Source organism: Euleptes europaea, chromosome 1 (genome assembly GCF_029931775.1).
Source record: "Euleptes europaea isolate rEulEur1 chromosome 1, rEulEur1.hap1, whole genome shotgun sequence".
In the NCBI taxonomy this organism is placed as follows: Eukaryota; Metazoa; Chordata; class Lepidosauria; order Squamata; family Sphaerodactylidae; genus Euleptes; species Euleptes europaea.
In genome coordinates, this window is record NC_079312.1 from 47,582,431 (window position 1) to 47,604,659 (window position 22,229).

The following is a 22,229-nucleotide window of genomic DNA, read 5'->3' on the forward strand; positions in this document are numbered from 1 at the left end:
AGTAGCTCCTTTAGCAGCGGGTTCCAGCACTTGCATTTCAAGCAACATCTTTTTTAACTTGGATAATTACTATCCCATCAGACCTCATCATAATTTAAGGCTTCTTCAAGCAAAACTCTAATGTCTATAAGCTATTTCACTCTGTAAGAAAATTGGGATTTCTATACATTCACAACATTCTGTAAGCAAACACCTTAAAAACAGTGGGCATGTCTATCTTTCTACACAAGTCAAATTAGACATCGTCTTCACTCCTAATCAAGAAGTGTTAAGACAGTTTTGTCTCGTCAGCAGTTTGTGTCTTCTTATATAATTACAGGTCAGGTATAAGCTGTGTGATCCTCAAGGTCTGCCAGATTTCTGGAAGCAGTCTGCTTTTCTTGTGCTCTGTCTCACATTTAGTCCTTTTTTCATCCAGATGTCCACATTCAAAAATTAAACGTTTCATGGCCTTTGGAAACAATAGTACCTTTCCTCTGCTGAAGCTCAAATATACTGGTTTTTAAATATATAATCAAACATATGCAGCACATAGCAGATTCATTTAAGAGACATCAACTGCTTCTAGTGCATCCAAAAAGAAGGTGTCACAGGCAAAGCAACGGTGTTTTTTCTTCACCCGATTCATTCTCCGCTTCTGGAATCCTTGGCAGCAGGGCAGAACGGGTCAGTCCCCAGAATCTTTGAGGCGACATATCCTTCCTTGTTGCAGTAAACTTCCAACCTATATGGCTTCCACAGATCCTACACTGGGCTATCGTCCATGCGTACCTACAAGATGATACCATGAATGGAACACACACACATATATATCTCAAGAACAATGCACAACACCACTTACAGTAATTAATACAGTAAAACCATTGCAGTAAGTGGATACACATGCACAGGGCGTGAACTGTAACAATCTAAAAGTGTAGGTGGTGACCTAAGATCATTTGTTGACAGATGGGCTTAGAAGCTGCAAATGGCTAGATACTTCTCCCTGACACATAAGCTTTCCAAATACAAAGAGATTTTGGTATGGGAGTGGTTCTACAGAATATCGCCAAGTATATTCTGGAGTGGTACATCTGGGTGAAGGGCTGTACCATATGCTCCTTAAATGTGAGGAATGGAGGAATCACAATGAACTTTGCGTTAGAGCGAGAAATGAACAGCTTGTACATCTGGACAAAGTCTTACAGTTTAGTGCCTTTGTAATTTAGCTGTTCTGGCAAACTCTAACTTGTGTGCCTCCCAGCCATTCTATTCTACTTACAAATCTGCCTCCTGGATGGCTGTGCACACCAGGTGCAATACCAGCAGCAGTAAAGAGCAAAACACTCGTATCAAAAAACATTTCATTACCCAGGAAACCAGCTGTGCTCAGTAGAAGATCTGCCACTCAGATTCAGGTTGCAGGCTTTGTACACAGTAAGGGTCTCATGCACGTAGCCATGTGGATTCACATACGCAGCCATAGGTCCACACAAGGATAAACTGCAACAAACGATTGCTACGTCAGTTAAGAAGCTACAGGATCCAAGAGTGCTTGTAACCCAAACCGGCAATAACCCAGCAGTCTAGATTCTACTTCAAGCAAATTCCTCAGACACCTGTGCTGGAAGTTTTGCTCTGTCTGTCTGTCTACAGTGAGGGAACAAAGTATTTGATCCCCTGCTAAATTTGCCCGTTTGCCCTCTGACGAAGAAATTTTAATGGTAGGTTTATTGTAGCTGTGAGAGACAGAATAACAACAGGAAAAACCCCAGAAACCCAGAATACAAAAGTCAGAGATTGATGTGCATTATAATGAGTGAAGTAAGTATTTGATCCCCTATCAACCAGCCAGATTAGGGTTAGGGTTCTGCTGTCAACAGAAGCAATCAATCCATCAGATTCCAAACTAGCCACCATGACCAAAACCAAAGAGCTGTCCAAGGATGTCAGGGACAAGACTGTAGATCTGCACAAGGCTGGACTGGGCTACAAGACTATTGCCAAGCAGCTTGGTGAGAAGGTGACAACCCTAGCCCTAACCTTAACTGTCAACCTCCCTCGGTCTGGGGCTCCATGCAAGATCTCATCTCGTGGAGTTGCAATGATATGAGAACGGTGATGAAGCAGCCCAGAACTAAATGAGGGGAACTTGTCAATGATCTCAGGGCAGCTGGGACCATAGTCATCATGAAAACAGTTGGTAACACACTACGCCGTGAAGGACTGAGATCTGGCAGAGCCCGCAAGGTCCCCTTGCTCAAGACAGCACATGTACAGGCCCGTCTGCAGTTTGCCAATGCACATCTGAATGACCCAGAGGAGAACTGGGTGAAAGTGTTGTGGTCAGATGAGACCAAAATCGAGCTCTTTGGCATCAACTCAACTCGCCGTGTTTGGAGGAGGAGGAATGCTGCCTACGACCCCAAGAACACCATCCCCACCGTCCAACATGGAGGGGGACATATTATGCTTTGGGTGTTTTTCTGCTAAGGGGACAGGACACCTTCATCGCATCGAAGGGACCAGGTATCGTCAAATCTTGGGTGAGCACCTCCTTCCCTCAGCCAGGGCATTGAAAATGGGTCGAGGATGGGTATTCCAGCATGACAATGACCCAAAACACACGGCCAAGGCAACAAAGGAGTGGCTCAAGAAGCAGCACGTTAAGGTCCTGGAGTGGCCTAGCCAGTCTCCAGACCTGTCAGGCTGCTATCTCGGTTTCAGTATTGTTTCTGTGTTGGTACTGTACTGTCTAGCCTCAAGGCCGACCACACATACCAAGGCCTGGGAACACTGCTCCTGGGAAAGTTGACTCTGTCTGTGTATGCTGATGTTGTATAATCTCCCGCCATTTACTGCCTTATATTATCGTTCGGCTAGTGAGACTCTCATAGCTGCCATAGTTCCCTGTATGCACTGTATTGCCTTTTTGACCAGTAAAAGTCATCTGATTGGATTCTATATGACTCTGTGGTGATTTCTGGTTCGAAGGGTCAGGAGCTTACATTATGGCAGCTATCTATCTCCTTCTTCATTGTACTACTAGTCAGGCTGGAGCCCAGGAGGGTTCGCCTGCCGCTTGGATGGGAGCTGAGAAGCTCTCCGAGTGACCTATTATCCTGGATTCCTCTCAGAAGGATCCCACCCTGTTACAGGACTTAGTCGCTGAACTCTTCAGGACTACCCTAGAGGTTTGCCGCTTGAGGGGACTGGTACAGGAACAGTGGCAATCTCTTAAAGGGACTCTCTGGATGTTGACGTCGGAGGATACTGATACTCGTTTAGATCTTCAAGACTTGGATCAATTACTGGACGATGCCCGGTTGGCAACTGAGGATTTACAAATACTAACTGGACTTTTGGATAATCTTATTTCTCGAGAGACTCTTTCCTCTAGTTCTACCATGGCGGGAGCCCCGCCGGAGGGTTTTTCCCTGATCCCGGATGCGGCCAGTTGTCAGGCTGAGGCCAAGCGAGTCGCTATTAGCACCGCTCTTCTCCTTGTGGAATGTACAAAGGACACCCAGGTAGCCACCTTGGCTCAAGTTTTGACCTCGACTTTTGGAGCCGAGGCACCCGCACTGGCGGTTCGAATACAACCTCTGCTGGGCGGGGAACCCGACCCCATACTCTCACTCCTAGAGACAGAACTTTTGCCGCGCATTACGGCGGAGGCTGCCCTAAGACTTGAGAACGCCAAAGTTCTTGCGGATCAGAAAGCCGCCGAAGCGGCTAAGGTCGCAAGAGAGAGAGAAGCTGCTGAAGCAGCCAGGGCGGCTGCAGCAAGAGTTAGGGATCGGGCGAACATGGACACGCGCCCCAAGGACAATGTACAAGGGCTATCAGGTCTGTCTTTTCCCCTGGCGTTTGTCCCGTCGCGCGCGACCCAACGCGCACGCCGTTTGGCTGACCGACGTCGAGACTCAGGAGAGTCTGAAGACGAGGATCTATATGGGGATAGCTCTCAATGGGCCACAAGCTTCCGGACCAGTAAACCTCATCTTACTGGTGGCCCAAGTGAGGAGGTTCACCTCTTACGAGCCCAGAATCGGGAGCTCTCCGACCGTGTTGATCAACTCCAGGAACTAATGGAACGTATGCTTCAGGAGAACAGGCAATTACAACAAACCCTGATAGCCCAGACACAGCCCGTTCCGATACCGGGTCAGGGGGTACCCATACAGCCACCCCAACCACCCGCTAATGTGCCTGCTCCACCCTTGCCTCCTGGAGCTCCTGTTGTTCCTCCGCCCGGACCACCCGTGCAACCGGGCCAACCTGCGCCCGGCCCTTGGAAGCAACTGAAATTGAGGACTACGTACGACGGATCTCTCGAGACTTTGCCTTGTTTCTTGCATCAAGTGGACAGTTATATGCGAGAACAAGGACAACTTTTCCCCACGGAAGATAGCCGGGTGCGTTATGTAGCTTCCCTTCTGACAGGTAAAGCGGCTGACTGGATGGTCCTCCAGTTTGACACCCGCTCTCGTGCTATTCGTTCCCTCAACAACTTCATGACTGCCCTGAGAAGGAGGTTTGAGGACCCCTTCCTGGGGGAAAGAGCCAAAACGGCACTCTTACAATTAAAACAAGGCTCTGCTACAGTTCGAGAATTTGCCGATGAATTTCAACGGCTGGCAAGTAAAATTGTAGGTTGGCCCGAGACCACCCTGATCCATCATTTCAGGGAAGCCTTGCATCCTGACGTTCTGAAATGGTCTTACATGCGGGGCGATCCCGATACCCTCGAAGACTGGATCCTATTGGCCGAGGAAATGGAAAGCCGCCGACGCTTTATTTCTCTCGTCCGTCAAAAGCACAAGGAAAAAGGCACCCAAAAGCCTCAACCCAAGGCACCACCGCTCGTCCCACGAAATCCTCCACGTCCGCCCCAGGAACGTGAAGCCCGATTTCAGAGGGGTGCCTGTCTTACTTGCGGAGAAATGGGCCACTTTGCAGCTGTTTGCCCGCACCGCCATGAATTATTTCGTCCCAGCACGACAACCCGCGCCAGAGGTCGTCCACCACGCAGAGGCACCGCGGCCACCCGCAGCGCAGCTCCGGGAAGACCCACACCCTCTGCACTCCATGCCGGGGACCCAGCCTCCCTGCCTACTACCAACGACCCCGCCGGGTCTCGGATTACAAGTGCCCCATTGGGGGACAACTTTCCCTCTTCGGATGAGGAAAATCCTTGGAATTCTCCAGCCTTAAACCTGGAATCTCCCCTCGACTTGTCAAAAAACGGCTCCGGTCTGTGGTGAATGGAGCGTCTCCACAGACCTCTCAGGATCCTCCTATCAAACCGAATGCTCCTACCAAAATCAAAGAAGTGGACTCCACCGTCTACGTGGATGCAGTTTTACAACACCTTAACGGTGGCCCACAACTACCCGTCAAAGCACTAATTGACTCCGGTTGCTGTCGCACTCTCATAAGCGAAGCCACTTTTGCTGCACTCAGAGCCGACTCTGAGGCTTTACCCGCCCCTGTCCAATTTGCCCAAATGGACGGAAGCCATTTCCAGGGGGGTCCAGTTGATCACCGCACCATAGGGGTGGCAATGGGAATTGGCTCCCACTGGGAGCAAATAGACTTCACTATAGCCCCTATCCGTTTTGAAGTGGTCTTGGGTATTAACTGGATTAAAGGACACAGTCCCAGCATTAACTGGGAAACAAACACTATCTCCTTCGCCAGTCCTATGTGCGATCAGCACCGGCAGAACTTTGCGCTGTTATATCCACCCGTCCCAGCATTGGCCTCCGATGTCCCAGCGCTTCCAGTCCTACCTAACGTCTATCGAGACTTCGTGGATGTCTTCGACCTTAAAGAATGTGACACCTTACCCCCCCACCGAGCCTCGGACTGTACAATTGAGGTGGTCAAGGACTGCACATTAACCAAAAGCAAAATTTACCCTATGAGCGCTTCCGAGCGCACTGTTCTCCGGGACTTCCTTGACAAAAACCTCGCCAGAGGGTTCATTCGCCCATCGAATGCCCCGAACTCGGCCCCCGCGTTTTTTGTCCGAAAAAAGGAGGGCGACCTTCGTTTATGCATTGACTTCCGAAAACTCAATGCGGTTACCCAAACCAACGCCTATCCTATCCCATTAATTTCTGATATTTTGGGACAATTACAGGAGGGCCGGATATTCTCCAAACTAGACTTGGTGGAAGCCTACTACCGAGTCCGCATCCACGAAGGAGATGAGCACCTCACTGCCTTCTCTAGCTGTTTCGGTATGTATGAATTCCTCGTGATGCCGTTCGGATTAAAAGGGGCCCCGGGGGTCTTCATGCAACTCATCAACGAAATCCTTCATGACTTGCTATATCGCAGGGTGGTGGTTTATTTAGACGACATTCTTATTTATTCAAAAACCATGGAAGAGCATGTAACTCTAGTCCGAGAAGTTCTGCAGCGCCTGCGCAACCACCAACTCTTTGCCAAACTGGCTAAATGCGAGTTTCATCAAAGCCAGCTCACATTTTTAGGATACATAATCTCCCACCAAGGTCTTCGCATGGACCCTGTCAAAGTCCAAGCCGTTCTCGATTGGACTCCCCCCACCAACCGCAAGCAAGTGCAACAGTTTTTGGGGTTTGCAAACTTTTATCGAGGGTTCATTCCTAACTTCGCCCAAGTGGCCCTACCCATTACTGATCTACTAAAAACCAAAGGGAAAGCAAACACAGCTGCCTTACCTTCCGCAAAAATCCTGTGGACTGATCAATGCCAAGCTGCGTTTGTGGCTCTCAAACGCCTCTTCACATCCGAACCCGTATTACAGCACCCGGACCCAAACCAAATGTTTGTTGTGCAAGTCGATGCCTCCGATGTAGCTATGGGAGGGGCCCTTCTCCAGAAAGGTCCGGATGGCCTTCTTCACCCCTGCGCTTACTTTTCGAGGAAATTTGCGCACGCACAATTGAACTGGCCCATTTGGGAAAAAGAGGCAGCGGCCGTTCACCATGCCCTAACTCTCTGGAGGCAATTCTTAGAGGGGTCCAATATCCCCTTCGAGGTTTGGACCGATCACAAGAATCTAGCTGCCCTCACAGGGTCCCATAAACTATCAGCGAAACAACAACGTTGGGCTGAATTCTTCGCTCAGTTTCGTTTCGTCCTAAAGCATGTTCCTGGGAAGCAAAACGTTCTCGCAGATGCCCTCTCCCGGTTGCCACAATACCCGGTAAAACTCGAGAGACCGACTGACTCTCTGTTCACCCCTACGCAAAGGGGAGCCCTTCCTGTACTGGCCGTGCAAACTCGATCTCAGCAACAGCATCCCAGGTCCAGTTCTCCAGCACCTCCAACCCGAGCGGCTACCCAACCGCCCTCGCAACAGCAACGAACCGACGATCCCGATCCTCCAACCCCACCGGCTGCCCTACCGCCTACAACCTGCGCACCACCGCACGTAAGCTCTACCCCCATAACTACTCCTAAAACTACTATAGCCGGGGGGGGGGTCCCGCCAAGATTCCCATCTCCGAATCCTTTTTAAATACCCTTCGGGACCACTGCCTTTCTGAACGCTCCACTCATACCCTACCCCCTGGGGTAATGGAACAGGGGGGCTCATGGTACAAAGACTCTAAATTGTACGTACCCAAGGCACTTCGAAAAGACGTTTTACACTTAGCTCATGGAGTAAAAACAGCTGGACACTTTGGATTCCTAAAAACTCTCCACTTATTGCGCCGACAATTTTGGTGGGGGGGAATGCGTTCCGATGTTGACTCTTTTATTCGCAGCTGCCCTGTTTACGCCACAATGAAACGCTCACAAGGCAAACCCCCGGGGCTACTGCAACCTCTAGAAACACCCAACAGACCATGGGAAGTGATTGCTATGGACTTTATGACTGATCTCCCTCTCAGCGGGGGAAAAACTGTATTATGGGTTGTTACCGATTTGTTTTCCAAGCAAATCCATTTGGTTCCATGCGCAGGAATCCCCTCTGCTCAAAAAATGGCCCGCCTCTTCGTGACACATATCTTCAAATTACATTCGTTTCCGCGCAAAATAATCTGTGACCGCGGCAGTGGCTTTGTTTCCAAGTTTTGGAAAGCATTTCTCAAGTTGGTGGGGGTAGAACAAGGATTGTCTACTGCATACCATCCCCAAACCGATGGTCAAACTGAACGTGTAAATGCTGTCCTTGAATGTTATTTACGCTGTTATGTTAACTACCACCAAGATAACTGGGTAGAAATGTTACCTTTTGCAGAATATGCCTACAATAATGCTGTACATCAATCTACAGGTTTTAGCCCATTCTATGCAGTGTATGGGCAAGATTTTGGTCCTGTTACTCCCACAAGCACTGTGGAGGGGGAGGGAGATCCTGACATTGCTTCCTGGGCACACACCCTCCGTACCACTTGGCCTTGGCTCATTAACAATCTCGACCGAGCCAAGCGCAAATACAAAGCACAAGCTGATAAACATCGTTCCCCCGGGGGCGAACTGCGAGTGGGTAAATTGGTCTATCTTTCCACCAAAAACCTACGTTCCACCCGTCCGTGCCTTAAACTCAATGCTAAATTCATTGGCCCATTCCCGATCACACGGGTCATAAATCCTGTCACGGTGGAATTAGCTCTCCCGAAAACCCTGAGGCGTGTGCATCCCGTTTTCCACATTAGCCTCCTGAAGCCCCATACGGCCTCTCCACGATGGCATCCCGATCCGCCCCCCGAACAGCCCATTATGGTGGGGGGGGAAGAGCACTTCGAAGTCTCCAAAATCCTTGACTCCCGTGTTCACCATGGAAACCTACAGTATTTGGTCCGGTGGAAGCACTTCCCCCCTGCCTACGACGAATGGGTTCGCGCACGAGATGTCTCCGCCCCCAAACTAATTGATGCCTTTCACACTGCCTACCCGGACAGGCCATCCCCCTTACCGACTGGGTGGACTCCAATCTGGAAAACCGGGTTTGATTCCCCACTCCTCCATGTGAAAATCTGTGGAGGGAGCTGAAGGTTCAAATAGCTACACATCAGCCTCGAAATCTTACTGACTTGGAGAGGATCTGCAAAGAGGAGTGGGACAAAATACCTCCTGAGATGTGTGCAAACCTGGTGGCCACCTACAAGAAACGTCTGACCTCTGTAATTGCCAACAAGGGTTTTGCCAAGTACTAAGTCATCTTTTGCAAAGGGATCAAATACTTATTTCACTCATTAAAATGCACATCAATCTCTGACTTTTGTCTTCTGGGTTTCTGGGAGTTTTCCTGTTGTTATTCTGTCTCTCACAGCCACAATAAACCTACCATTAAAATTATGGACTGGTCATTTCTTCGTCAGAGGGCAAACGGGTAAATTCAGCAGGGGATCAAATACTTTCCCCCCTCACTGTATCCATCCATCCATCCATCCACACATCAAGACTGCAAGGAACTACACAGAAGCCTGTAAAGATTTGCAGACTCAGCACTGTCTTCCCCATGCTGATTCCTCCCCACCATACCCACTGACCAAAATTATAACCAAGGCTAGTTGCCTAGTAGTACAAAGTGCTCGCAAACCTATCTCAGACCCAGAAGTAGAAACCAGTTATGATCAAGACCAATTCTGCTTTGACCATGTGACACTAAAATGCATTTAGTGTATTTAGTGACAAACAGCCACATCCTTACAGAATTATGTATTACAAAAAGAAGAGTTGGTTTTTACATGCCGATTTTCTCTACCTTTTAAGGAGAATCAAACCAGCTTACAATCTTGAAGAGGACTGTGACTAGCCCAAGGTCACCCAGCTGGCTTCATGTGTAGGAGTGGGGAATGGAACCCAGTTCTCCAGATTAGAGTCCACCGCTCACATGGAGGAGTGGGGAATCAAACCCGGTTTTCCAGATTGGAGTCCACCGCTCTTAACCATTATACCACCCTGGCTCTCTACATGTAGATACACTGGCTCTTAAACATGTAGATACTATTTGAGTCCACTCCCTAACAACTATGTACAGAAGCAGTTAGGCATAACATTGATCTTATGCACTATATTTATAGAAGACCTCTCAATCTTAATAGTTCCTGATAAAAACAAATTGAATTACAACTGTTCCAGTCTAAAAATACATCCAAAAACTAACAGGGAAAATATTTAATCAGATACCACGGCACTACAGATATTGTCATAGTAAGTATGGAAACACCACCAAAGCAAATGTAATTTATTGAAATTAAATTTAAATACAATTTATTTAAATGCAATTGTAAAAGACACAGTAAAAAAGAGTATATTTTGACTCCCCTCTAAAAGAGGAGACAATGCCTGCCAAACCTCCAAGTGGAAGGTGTTTCAGAGCCAGGAGCCACCACAGAAAATCCCTGCTCCTTGACAATTCCCCAGCACCTACAACAGGTGGTAAATGCTTCCTTGGCAGATTTCAATGGCTACTTGTATGGATGAAGGTAGCCAGGCACTCATTGTTTTAGACTGAGTGTTATTTGGGAGCAAAGAAGATACACATGTATTTGATTCTAAGGACATATTCAGATGTCACAAACCCCAGTTCCACTAAACCAAAGTTAGTTGTAGTGTCCAAATGAACACAGTCAAATCAGAGTTGTTGCTGGACTCTAAGAACAAGTGTTAATTACAGCCTGTAGCAATTGTCAGAATGGACAAACCCCAGTATGATTAGCAGCGCCGTCCCATTCAGCATCACTGACTGGCTGAAAAACCGAGCTGTTCCAGCAGCATTTGGCTTTTGCTGCTAGTTTCTCAGGCCGCATTTCTCCCGCCCCCTCTATGCCTTCACTTCATTAAGCACTCATCCATGAAGGTGAACTTGGGCCAGTAACTCTCTCTCCCAGCCTAACCTAGCTCACAGGGCTCCTGAAAGATTAAAATGGATAAAACAAGAACTACGCAAATTGCTTTAAGCTCCTTGGATAAAAGAGGTGGGAGAGAAGTTCCCAGAGGGGAAATGTAGAAGGCAACAAGAATAAAATAGATAGTTTAATAATTATTGTGCAAGTGGCCATTGTTATAAGCACAAATAGTTCACAACTCCACCTGTCATCTTTCCCAACCTGTCCCCATGAACCAGTATTTTGTGTTGCACAAGAAATATTATTGTGGCCCGGGGGGTGGGGTGGGGAGAGAGGGATTGAGGATTAAAAATTAAGTTGTCAAATTTTACAAAATCGCCATAGCACGACACTTTTCTTCCCATGTAAATAGGTGCTGCTATGACTGCACCTGAAGCGTGAGCTATAGTGGAAAAGGGAGGAGCCAGACAGCAAGCACAACCCATTGCTGAAATGGAAATGATCTGCCTCTCCTGAAGAGAGGCATTTTTACCAGAAGTAATTCAGAAGGCTTGCTTCGTGGGTATGAAACTGCAATGCTGGACTGTCTTGGATCCACAGGAAAATTTCCACAGAGGGAAGGGGGGATAATGTCGGTCAGCTCCTCTCTTGTGCTACAGAGTTCCGATTCCCCCATCAAGTAGCTCCTTGGGGGGGTCTCCTGTCCCCCGAGAACAGCAATCCAAGGGCAATTTTAGGCTGCATCAGAAACTAATCAGGGTTGGCACATGACATGTGACTTATTAATTCTAGTAGCCTAACCTGGGTTTGTATGAACAGTGGTTTCGTGTGGCATTAGAATGATACCTAGTTCAAAGGGTGAAAATGTAGATCCATTACAAACTCACCTGAATATTTCATTTTTTGTGGTTATTTCTGTGTCTTGACAATGCTTACAACATAGGGATGTACACTATAACAAAGCAAACAATGAGAAAAGCTCAATTCAAGCTTTTAGCCAGGCAATGTATAAAAATCGTATTGTCCTTATTTTTAACAACTACAAATTATATATAATTAGGACCAAATCCTGATTAAAAGTTACTATCTTGAATACTCTAATCATATACATGGAATTACTTTTCATGTATTTTGCATGTTTTTGAAGATTTGAGTTGAACACACTTTGTGGAAGGGGTATCAGCCTGTAATGCCCATATAATTTCCTGCAATCGCTCAAGTGGGGAAAATGCTATTGTTGTAATATATGCATACAACTACACCGAAACTATGCTACCTTAATACATGCAAGAGTTTACCGCTGAAGTTGGGTAAAAATGGATTTAGTTTTCCTCTGAAAGAGTGTTTTGAGAGAGAAAAATGCATCAATTTTCTCCTCAAATGATGTACTGGTAAAAATATGTGTTTTTTCCCCTCCATAATTTGTCATTTACAATTTTTGGAAAACAAATATAAAAACCATAACAGCACTGAAGAGAAGCATTTAAAGTCCTTTTATTCAACTTGAGACTAGCCTGAAGATACACGAGGCAAAATAAATCTCTCCACTTCAGGTACTGCTAATACATAAGGAGTCAGAACAACCAAATGTCTTGGAACCACATTACATGAAACGGCACCTTCAAGTAATATGGGAATTCTACCTCACCATTTAGAGCCTTGAAAGCATATAATATTTGGCCTTTGAAATTTTTGTAGAGTCACATTTATTTCAAATGCTTTTTATTTCATATTCATGCAGGGCTTCATTAAGATCCCAGTATAAAACTTTTGTATATAAATGCAATATTGGGATGAGGTGACAGGACAAGATATTACAGAGTTGGATTCTACGCCCTACAAGTGCCACTGGTCACATGGAGCAAAACTTTCCTACCTGCTCCCTTCCAACTGCAACAGGCTGTGCTTCCCCAAATGTATCTCTTAGGATTACAGACTCTTGGAAGCAGCATAAGGTGTCTGCAGGGAGCGGGGGTGAATCAGCAGAAGCCCAGTGAAAGCTAAAGAAAGCTTAAGATCTATAGAATTCCTGACACCTTTTTTAATGGACAGTTGTTTAATATTTTCTTATTTTAAAAATACGGAATCACACTTGCAGGGGGTATACCAAAGGGTATATTCCTCCATCTTGTTTTCTTTGACTTTGCTGTTAAAAATGTACTCCCAAACTGCTCTTTAAGCAGGAACTTGGCTCAAGGACTTTTAAGAGAACAACCTTCTTTGGTAGGCACTGTTCCTAACAATTCTCTCAAACTACAGTGAACACTTTGTTCTCCACCCTCTTCCTGAAGTTCTCTTGATCCTCAGGAACAGATCGGGGGGGGGGGGGCTCAACAGGAAAAGGAAGGTGGTAATGTTTTGCTCCACAGCCTTCACTCCATTGACAGTACTTAGGACCCAAGCCAGAAATCCATTCTGGTAAGCACGGAACAACATGACATAGTAGTTTTGTTGCCAAACATTTTTAACATTTAAACAAACATCGTTGCAAATGTCTACAGTATAAGGGCTTATATAACCACTTCCCAGTGTGTTTTTTTCCAATTGGAAATAGTTAGAAAGTTCTTAGACTTCTTCATGTTGTGCATCTGGAATGAGTGAAATGCTTTGCAAGACAAGATTTCTCTTGTTTAGAAAGCAAAATATTTAATAGGAAGGTTTTTTCAGTGCTCCCCAAAGCTCTCCCAAGCTTTCTATGCTATACATTTTCAGAGTGAAAAACTTTGCCTTAAGAAGCATTTTACTCCTTCGAAAAGATAAAATATTTCATAGGAGGGTTTTCCCCCAGTTAACAACATTTTGATTTTTCCATCAGAAAAACTGAAAAAAGGTCCTTGAGAAAAAAAGAGAGTAAAAGTTTTCACCCCAAATGCATCAGTTTTCCCGAGTATTCACCTCTCTAATTATTAGCAAAGCTTATCTCAAAAAACCTGATTCTCAAATATAAAAATGAGGGAGAACACAGGGGAGACAGCGTTAAAAGATTTTTCTTGTTTGAAAATAACAACATCAACGATGAATACTGAATGGGCTCAACATAATAAAGACATCCAAGTATACTTACTTTGTTCATGATATCTAGCTCACATCGAAGCCGCTGAATAGCACTACCAATTTTGAGGAGCTGAATTCGTAATGCATCATCGATGGGCAGACAAGCTGCAACCCTGTATGAAAAATCTGGGCAGGGTGTGGGGGGCAGAGAAGAGAAAAACCACTTTCATTTTATGATTTTTGTTTAAGAAGTCAAAAGGCTGAATCGGAAGCTTGATATTGGAGTCATTTTGTATTCCTTGTTATCAGTGCCTATTTTTACTTAAAGCACTAACAGTCAACACTGCATTCTATCGTGGTATCTCTAGTGGAAAAGATGGGTGGTGGGGATATCTTCTATGTACTTTTAGCATGTGCTCATGCGCTGAACTCTTGTGCGGTTTTACCTTTCATTAATTGGGGTTCATGTCTTAACAACAACTCTAGTGGCATGGCAATGGATATACATCCTATGAGGAAAGGTTGAAGGAGCTGGGTATTTTCAGCCTGAAGAGGAAAAGACTGAGAGGTGATACGATAACCATCTTCAAGTACTTGAAGGGCTTTCATACAGAGGATGGTGCCGAGTTGTTTTCTGTTGCCCCAGAAGGCTGGACCAGAACTAACGGGTTGAAATTAAAAAGAGTTTCTGTCTAGACATTAGGAAGAATTTTCTAACAGTTAGAGCGGTTCCTCAGTGGAACAAGCTTCCTCGGGAGGCGGTAAGCTCTCGTTCCCTGGAGGTTTTTAAGCAGAGGTTAGATGACCATCTGTCAGCAATGATGATTCTATGACCTCAGGCAGATCATGAGAGGGAGGGCATCTTGGCCATCTTCTGGGTATGGAGTAGGGGTCACTGGGTGTGTGTGGGAGGAGGTAGTTGTGCAGAGGGTCGGACGAGATGACCCTGGTGGTCTCTTCCAACTCTATGATTCTCTACGTTATTTGGTGTGGAGACACCGTGGAACTGATGTCAAAAAGGTGACAATATTGCTATGTGGACATAGCAGTGACCTCTGGCTGCATTACATAAATGGCAAGAGTGGGATGAGCAAGAAAAACAACCATGTTTAGCACAGAGACGGCACTTCACTTTAGCAGCAAATGAGCCCCTCTCTTGGGCTTTCTGCCCACCAACTAAGTTGCACAACAGCTTTATAGCTGCAGAGTGATGGAGATTGACCTTAAAGCTGCCTGAAGGACCTCTGATGATGGAGGTGTGGTGACCCCACAAGATGGTAGAAATGCATGTAGCAAGTAGTAATGGCCACATAAAAACCCTTTCAAATAGTTTCCATGTAAGGTCTTACTATGCAGAGGGGCCCAAATGCTATTAATGTATAGAAAAGAGCAGCATGCACCTTTAAGGTGAACAATCTGGTCTGGCACCTTGAAGACTAACATACTGTATTGTAAAAATAACCCACTTATTCAGGGAAAACTTCCCCCCAGTAACAGCGAACTACCTGCGGACCACTAATGGTTAAGAAACAAGGAGAAATGCAGGATGACATATTAAGGATTTTTAAAATTTAGTTAAGTGTGTTAAGAGTACCTATTGGATTTGATGGAAGTGATTCATCTTTAAGATTTTCATCCCACTCATGCAGCTGCTGCTTGACTCTTTCCATCAGGGTTTCCTTGTGTTAGAAGAAAAACCTAATTTAAACATAAAAACTTCTTTTTTCTTGTTTAAAGAAAAAGAACAAACATAGAAAGAGATATCCTATGAGGTTTGTTTTATTTCAGAGGGGCAAAATGTACTGTTTGAAATATGACAAAGGCATTCCTTAGGAATGTTTTTATGCATACGAAAATGAAGCAAACTATGAGCAATACTGAAACACAGGATACTACACTTGTACCAAAGATATGTACGCACGCTCAACAGCTAAAATATATCAAGTTACCTCTATTCTATGTCATATTTCAGTGGTTAAGAGAATAAATTGTGATCAATCCCAATTCTACCACTAACTCAGTAGGTAACATTCACTCTTGGTCTCCCATTTACAATATGGGGATAATATCAGTGGCCTACTTTGAAGGATTGCCATTATTACAAGACAACAATGTGTGTGAAAAACCTTCCACACTGCAAGCGCTATATAAATGCTATTATTCAATGACTTTTGCAGGTATCATTCAACAGGCATTTTACAAGATTAGGCTAGGCTGTAACAGAATATTAACTTTTACATTTACCAACAACAATAGGAAACAAGTAATTCTGTCATGCAGAAAAGGTTTCTGTTCAGTATTCACAACAATTTAACTCCTAATTTAACCTCTTTAATTGTGTAAGTACACTTACATAGCATAAGAGGAGTGAAGTACATATATAGAAAAGGGACATTACCCATGCAATCCTGAAGGGGAGGGCTGAAGCGGCACAGGAGGCTGCATAACCCTGCACCAGCTTTTGTGACACTTTGCGCTGTGATTAAGTGACACAGACGCCAGCGCGGGGGGCACTTATGCCGGCGCTGGGGTGTGATGCAGCAGCCTGGGTCTCACCTGCCAGCGCTCCTGCGTGGGCTTCAAAAATCCGGAAGCGAGTCCCCACACTGGCATCGGGGGGAGGGCGTTCCTGGGGCATTCCCAGGGCCGAGCTGATGTTAGTCATTTCCAATCTCTTTCGCCCCGGAAACGCCCCACTACACTGCAGTGTTGTAGCCCCAAGAAACTCCATGGAGGAGTTTGACAGTTTCTGTTTTTAAATACTTTATTTTCCAGCCGGAAAGCCTGTGAGGAGGTGGAGTGGCTGCACGGCTCCCAGCCATCGACTAATTACCCCCTTTCAGGAATGGGCTATCCACCTACTTTTGCTAAGGATGAATATATTAACTGAAAATATTCTATACTGCCAACAGAAGTGCAGTGGACAAGATATTAAAGGCATAGCAGAGGTATTGAAATAAGAAAATAAAGAAAGCATTTTTCTTCATTATGCTCAGGGTCCAGAAGGGCACTAAACAAATAAACCAAACAAAGCTCAAAGCCTATCTGAAGGGCAATTATTGAACTTTGATAACAAATTAAAGGCTACATTGGTGCAGCTCATCAGAGGCAAGAAGTACGCTTTTACGATCATGTTCGTTAATTCAAAACTAAGCCAGCAAGAGAACCTCTTGAAGTACAAAGTCAATAAGATAAAAATAACAGCATTATCATAATTAATCCACTGGAGAATGTACCAACTTTGGTAGGAGAATACAGCAATGATTCATTAGTAAGAAAACAAAAGACAACAGTCCAACCTGTAGAAAGCACATAGGGCTGTACCCTATTTCGCAGAAGAAGGGAGTTGCACAACGTATCATATGTTATTTTTTTTAAAGTAAATATTTTTAAAGATTAACAACCCACAATGATGTATGAAGTTAAATGTAACAAAGGTTAAGAGCCTGTTAATACTTACAGCATCGTATAAGGAATACAGCCAAGATGGCCAGGAAGTCAGACTAGCACAGTGGAACTTCCGCTGTAAAGACAAACATTTTCATTATTATTACAGAATAAGCTATTTCTCAAATTTATATTCTGCCTCTCTGCCTTAATCAGGGTCACCAAGGCAGCTTTACCAACACCAGAGGAAGGGTAACAGTATTAGGAAGCAGCGGCTTATTTAAAAATTACCCCTTTCTAGCACCTCCCCCATTTTGTATTTGCATCACTATTCTTTTCAGGATTTTCCACTAAAGAACGCAAAATGCCTTTTGAACCCCAGAACATCCCAATAAGGGAAACTGGGAAAAATATATATTTTCAGATGATGAAACAAAAGCAAGAAAGACTTGCATTTCTGAACAACACTGACTTGAGCTTCTTGGAGGAAGGTGCGGAGAGGATAAAATGTAACTAATGCATATTTCCATTTGCATTCATGTGCTTGAAACTGCCCCATTCATAGGGGAAATTGTTTGACCCGTGAAGCTAACCCTATGCTGCTTCATATTAAGCAGTTTATTGGGAAACACAGGGCATGGATTAATCTGGTCACAGTTGCATTGTTTTTAGGACTTCAATGTTTACTCTCTATTGAATCTATTAAACCAAAACACCACATCTGAAGAAAATTAATCCTAAATGAACGGGGGAAGCATTGCAAGAAGAGAGAAAAGCAAAGCCAGCACATAAAGGTATGCTTTATGATTTTGAATTAGACTCTACATTAGGGACCATTTATCGTCTGATCACCTGTCTTAAACCCACACTGAGATTTGCTGGAGGACTAAAGCAGTCACCAGATTAGATTCTGTATTCTACTTATCTTCTTTTAAAACTCTACCCTGCTTTTTTTAAAGGTCTTAAGACACATTAACATATATTCACATGAAAAGAATTAAAGCTACAAGTTTAGGCAGAATAGAGGCTCGGCCTGTACAGTGTATTACAGTAATCTGGACGTGATCAAGGCATGCATAGAAGTGGCCAAGCCTGCCTCTTTTAAGAAAAAGCACAGTTAGTTCACCAACCTAAGCTGAGCAGAAAAGCCTTGAACACTCTATTGAGTGCAGCGGATTACCTGGCCATCCGGGAGAGAACTACCCACCTGCATCAGAAAAAATTAAAATCTAGCAGGAACCTAACAACAGAATTCAACCTTCTCTAATTTAGGGGTTAGGTAGTCAAGTGTTTTCAGTTCTTCAAAGTAGCCTTTTGGCTGGTTGGTTAGTAGGTGAGAAGGAAAGAAGGAAGCAGAAAAACGAGAGACCAGTGGGGGCTTTCAGAGAAATAAAGAGGAAATAGTAGATGAATGCAATAGTAGGGGAAGGGGAAATGAGATGCCCCCGGCAAGATGAAAAGCTGAAGTATGGTAAAGTCCTATTTATTTCTGCAAGCAATTGGAGTATACTCTTTTTTGCATGCAGGAATATGCGTATGTTAACACAGCTCTATCCAGAACACCTGATCCAACTATTCTGGGAGCACACAGTGTTGACACTGGCTGACCGTGCACTGGAAAACCTTCAGTACAACTGGCTCATTAAATGTGCAAATTCACAAGTGACATTATCGTGGAGAACAATGAGGCAAGAAGGCCAAAGATTAAAAGCAACACCATCTACTAAGCCTTGTCCCAAATCTACCTCAACAATCCACACGACAATGAAAGATCAGGAGAAAGTCACATGCTGCATTAAGGTAAAAATCCTGCATAGCCAAGCTGACCTGAATGATACCATTCTCAAGGTTAAAACTACAAACAAAACAGAGGCCCAAGACTGATGCGACCCAGGATCACCCAGGATGTGGTGATGGCTGCCAACTTGGAAGGCTTTAAGAGGGGAGTGGACATATTCATGGAGGACTATCCATGGCTACTAGTCAAAATGAATACTAGTCATGATGCATACCTATTCTCTCCAGGATCAGATGAACATGCCTAATATGTGAAACACAGGCAGGATAATGCTGCGGCAGTTATCTTGTTTGTGGGCTTCCTAGAGGTACTTGGTTGGCCACCGTGTGAACAGACTGCTGGACTTGATGGACCTTTGTCTGATCCGCATGGCTTTTCTTATGTCTTAAGTTTGTTCTTATGTGACTACTCTGCCTATTACATCTCTACACAGATGCAGCCTGTCCTACTTCTGGAAAGCAGAGGAATTAAAGTATGTACCTTAATATGTATTTAGACATCGCCTTTCAGCTCAGCCTCTATCACCCTCTTTCCTTCCCCTGGTCCATGTAAAAAAAAATCCTTTCCTTCCAAAAGCAGCCAACAGGTAATTAGAATCAGCTGTGACTTATCTAACAAACTCGCAGCTGCCCACTGCAATGAACTGATAAGCCACCCAAACAAACAGCGGCAAACGGAGGGAGGCTGACAGATACGGTCCCGGTTTGCACATCTCTCTTTTAAAAGAAGACAGATGGAATTTATATTGATTTTTGAAATGTCATATAAAAAAATACAATTAGCTTCTGACCTTTTGATATTTCTGCCGCCATTGATGTACATGCTGATCCTGCCACGCTATGGGCTTGGAAGAAGGAAATAGGTGGCATCTGCTGCGGGACTCCAGCTGAACGGCCAACATCGTTGAAGGCAAGACTCGCTCAGGAAGGATTTGCACTTTTGCCTGCTGGATTCTGATAAAAAAAGATTTCATATAGTATGAAAATCGCACCCATCTGGCTTCTATGGACTGAATAAACATGGCTATTTATTCAGCCCCTTTATCTACATAAACAAGGCATCTCAAAGAGTGAGCTACACAGACCTTTAAGCGATTTCACATGATTTCCTGCATTTTTTTTTACAGTTTGTGAATACTCCCCCATCCATTTCTGACATCATTGATGGTCAAATAATTCCATTTCCATCACAGCTATGCTTTCGTTAACTCGGTTTTGAAAAGAACCCTGACACTTTAAAACGAGGAAAGGTATTCAAACCAAGCACAAGCTTACACTCTTTCCTGCCATCACAGCAAAATACAAAACTGGATTTGGAAGTTTTGAATATAATTATCCTCGCTGATGTGTGTGTAAGTGCCTATACTACTCCTGTTGGGGGTGAAGGAGGCAAGAGGTTTCTCCTCCACCAGACAAGAGATGAACACAATAGAAGAACTGCCCCACAACATTGTACAGACGGGTGGGAGGGGTAAGTAAAGAACAAGTTGCTTACCTACACACACACACACACCCTGGCCCAAAACAGAGGTCCCCAACATTGTGCCTGTGGACGCCATGCTTTTCCTGGACCCCACCAAGTGTTTGCAGAAAGTGGTCGGGGCCAGGTTGGGGCCTTTGCCCAGCAAGTTTTTTTTTAATTGTCCAATGACGTTTTGATTGGCTATGCAAAAATTTTAAAAACCTGTCACTACAGCATAAGGATCTTCACTGTATGACTGAAGGTAAGCTACAGAAGCCATTTTGTGGCTGGCTCTGCTTCCTGCAACAGTTGTTTTGTGGCTGCACCCACCACTCTACCAGAATTCCAAAGGTTCCCGCAGACTTAAAAAGTTTGGGGACCCCTTCTCCTAAACATAGTTCTGTAGGAACTATGTTAGCGTTTTACAAGGTAATATAGTTCTAAAAGGCCCACTTCCAGCAATGCTGAGCTATATAAGAAAATCTCCCTATATTACTGATGGTAGGAAGCAAGCCCCCTAACCTTAGCGCTACTGGAGATTTCTCTTTGGGCTTAAGCTTCATAGCACTGAAAGGATGCTTGCAGCTACTGAAGTCCCAAAACAGCAGAGCGTCTTCCAAAGGTACCAAGTTTAGGTTGCAGTCATATGCAGTCCTACCTGGGTGTAAGCCTTACTAAACACAGTGGGTTCAGCTTCAGAGTAAACATATGGTATTTGATATCCGAATTACACAGGAAACTGCATTAAAGAGTTTGGGTTGGAAGGCAAAAAGTGTGAGTTGCTTCTCATCTAGGCCTAACCTCTTACAGGGTCGCAGCTTGGATCTTTGGAAGGTTATTTAGGAGCTTTAGTAACAGCAAGGAAGGTTATTTAGGAGCTTTTAGTAACAAAAACCACGAAGCTCCAAACTACAGCCCTATAATGCTTACTTAGAGGGTAGGTGGGGAGGAAGCTACCGACTTTCCCTCAGTCCTAGTTCTACAGAACAATAATTCATACCTCCTGCAATATTATGTCGCATGACCTCACTTGTTCAGTGATAAGAAAAGCATTTTAGCTGAAAATCCGATTACTACAAGCAAGCCAAAGATCATTAGGTTAAGTTGTAACTCAAAAAACCACAGAAAGGAAATCTATCCAGTAAACAGAAAAAGTGCAACTTACTAGACAGCTCAAAATTCTGAAAATGGCTACCCGCTTCATTTTTAGAAAGGCAATCTGTATGGATCTGTGCTACTAACAGCATTGCCCATAACAGCTATACTTTAAAAAGTGTGTGTGTGTAAAAGTTGAAATGTATTTCCTTCTGCCTCCTGCAGCATTAAATCCATGTTTTCATCCTTCTGGCATTTATTCATACGATAATTTTGTAATTAGTAGCCTATCTAAAGAATTTCACAGTACATGAGACTTGTCAAGAAAGGTAAGAGGTACCGTAATATGTATAACACCTAAATCAGTCTATGTAGAGTTACTCTGAAGTAGGTCCAAACCCAACTCCCTTCTCCTTGGAACATAGTTCCTCTGAAATAATGTTAAGCCATCCAGATTTACACAACAAAAGATATGGTTGTTTGAACCTCACGTGCAATTTTATCATCTTTTTAAATGAGGCAATTAATACTGGATGTTTCAATAGAAATCATTACATCAAAGATTCCCCCCTCCCCCCATTCTTACAGGGTCGCAGCTTGCATCTTTGGAAGGTTATTTAGGAGCTTTAGTAACAGCAAGCAGCCTTCGTGATCTACCCCCCCACTCTGTTCAGGAGTCAAATAACAAGTCAGTTAACTACATACATTTTAAGAAG

The 22,229-nt window shown here is 44.4% G+C and overlaps 1 protein-coding gene across 3 annotated transcripts in view; it reads right to left on the reverse strand.

The window, feature by feature from the left end:
- Positions 1-472: 472 nt before the first annotated feature.
- Positions 473-22,229, reverse strand: part of CRBN (cereblon) — a 45,309-nt gene continuing 23,552 nt past the window's right edge. Inside the window, exons 5-11 of one of the 3 annotated variants that reach the window (XM_056856474.1) lie at positions 19,748-19,910; positions 17,233-17,295; positions 15,367-15,451; positions 13,843-13,958; positions 11,666-11,730; positions 1,351-1,482; positions 473-771 (exon numbers count right to left, since the gene is read on the reverse strand). In XM_056856474.1, the coding sequence (XP_056712452.1) occupies positions 588-771; positions 1,351-1,482; positions 11,666-11,730; positions 13,843-13,958; positions 15,367-15,451; positions 17,233-17,295; positions 19,748-19,910 (808 nt within the window). In that variant the 3' untranslated portion in view covers positions 473-587. The remainder of the gene's footprint in view (positions 772-1,350; positions 1,483-11,665; positions 11,731-13,842; positions 13,959-15,366; positions 15,452-17,232; positions 17,296-19,747; positions 19,911-22,229) is intronic. The other 2 variants (XM_056856482.1, XM_056856467.1) reach the window with 2 other exon arrangements.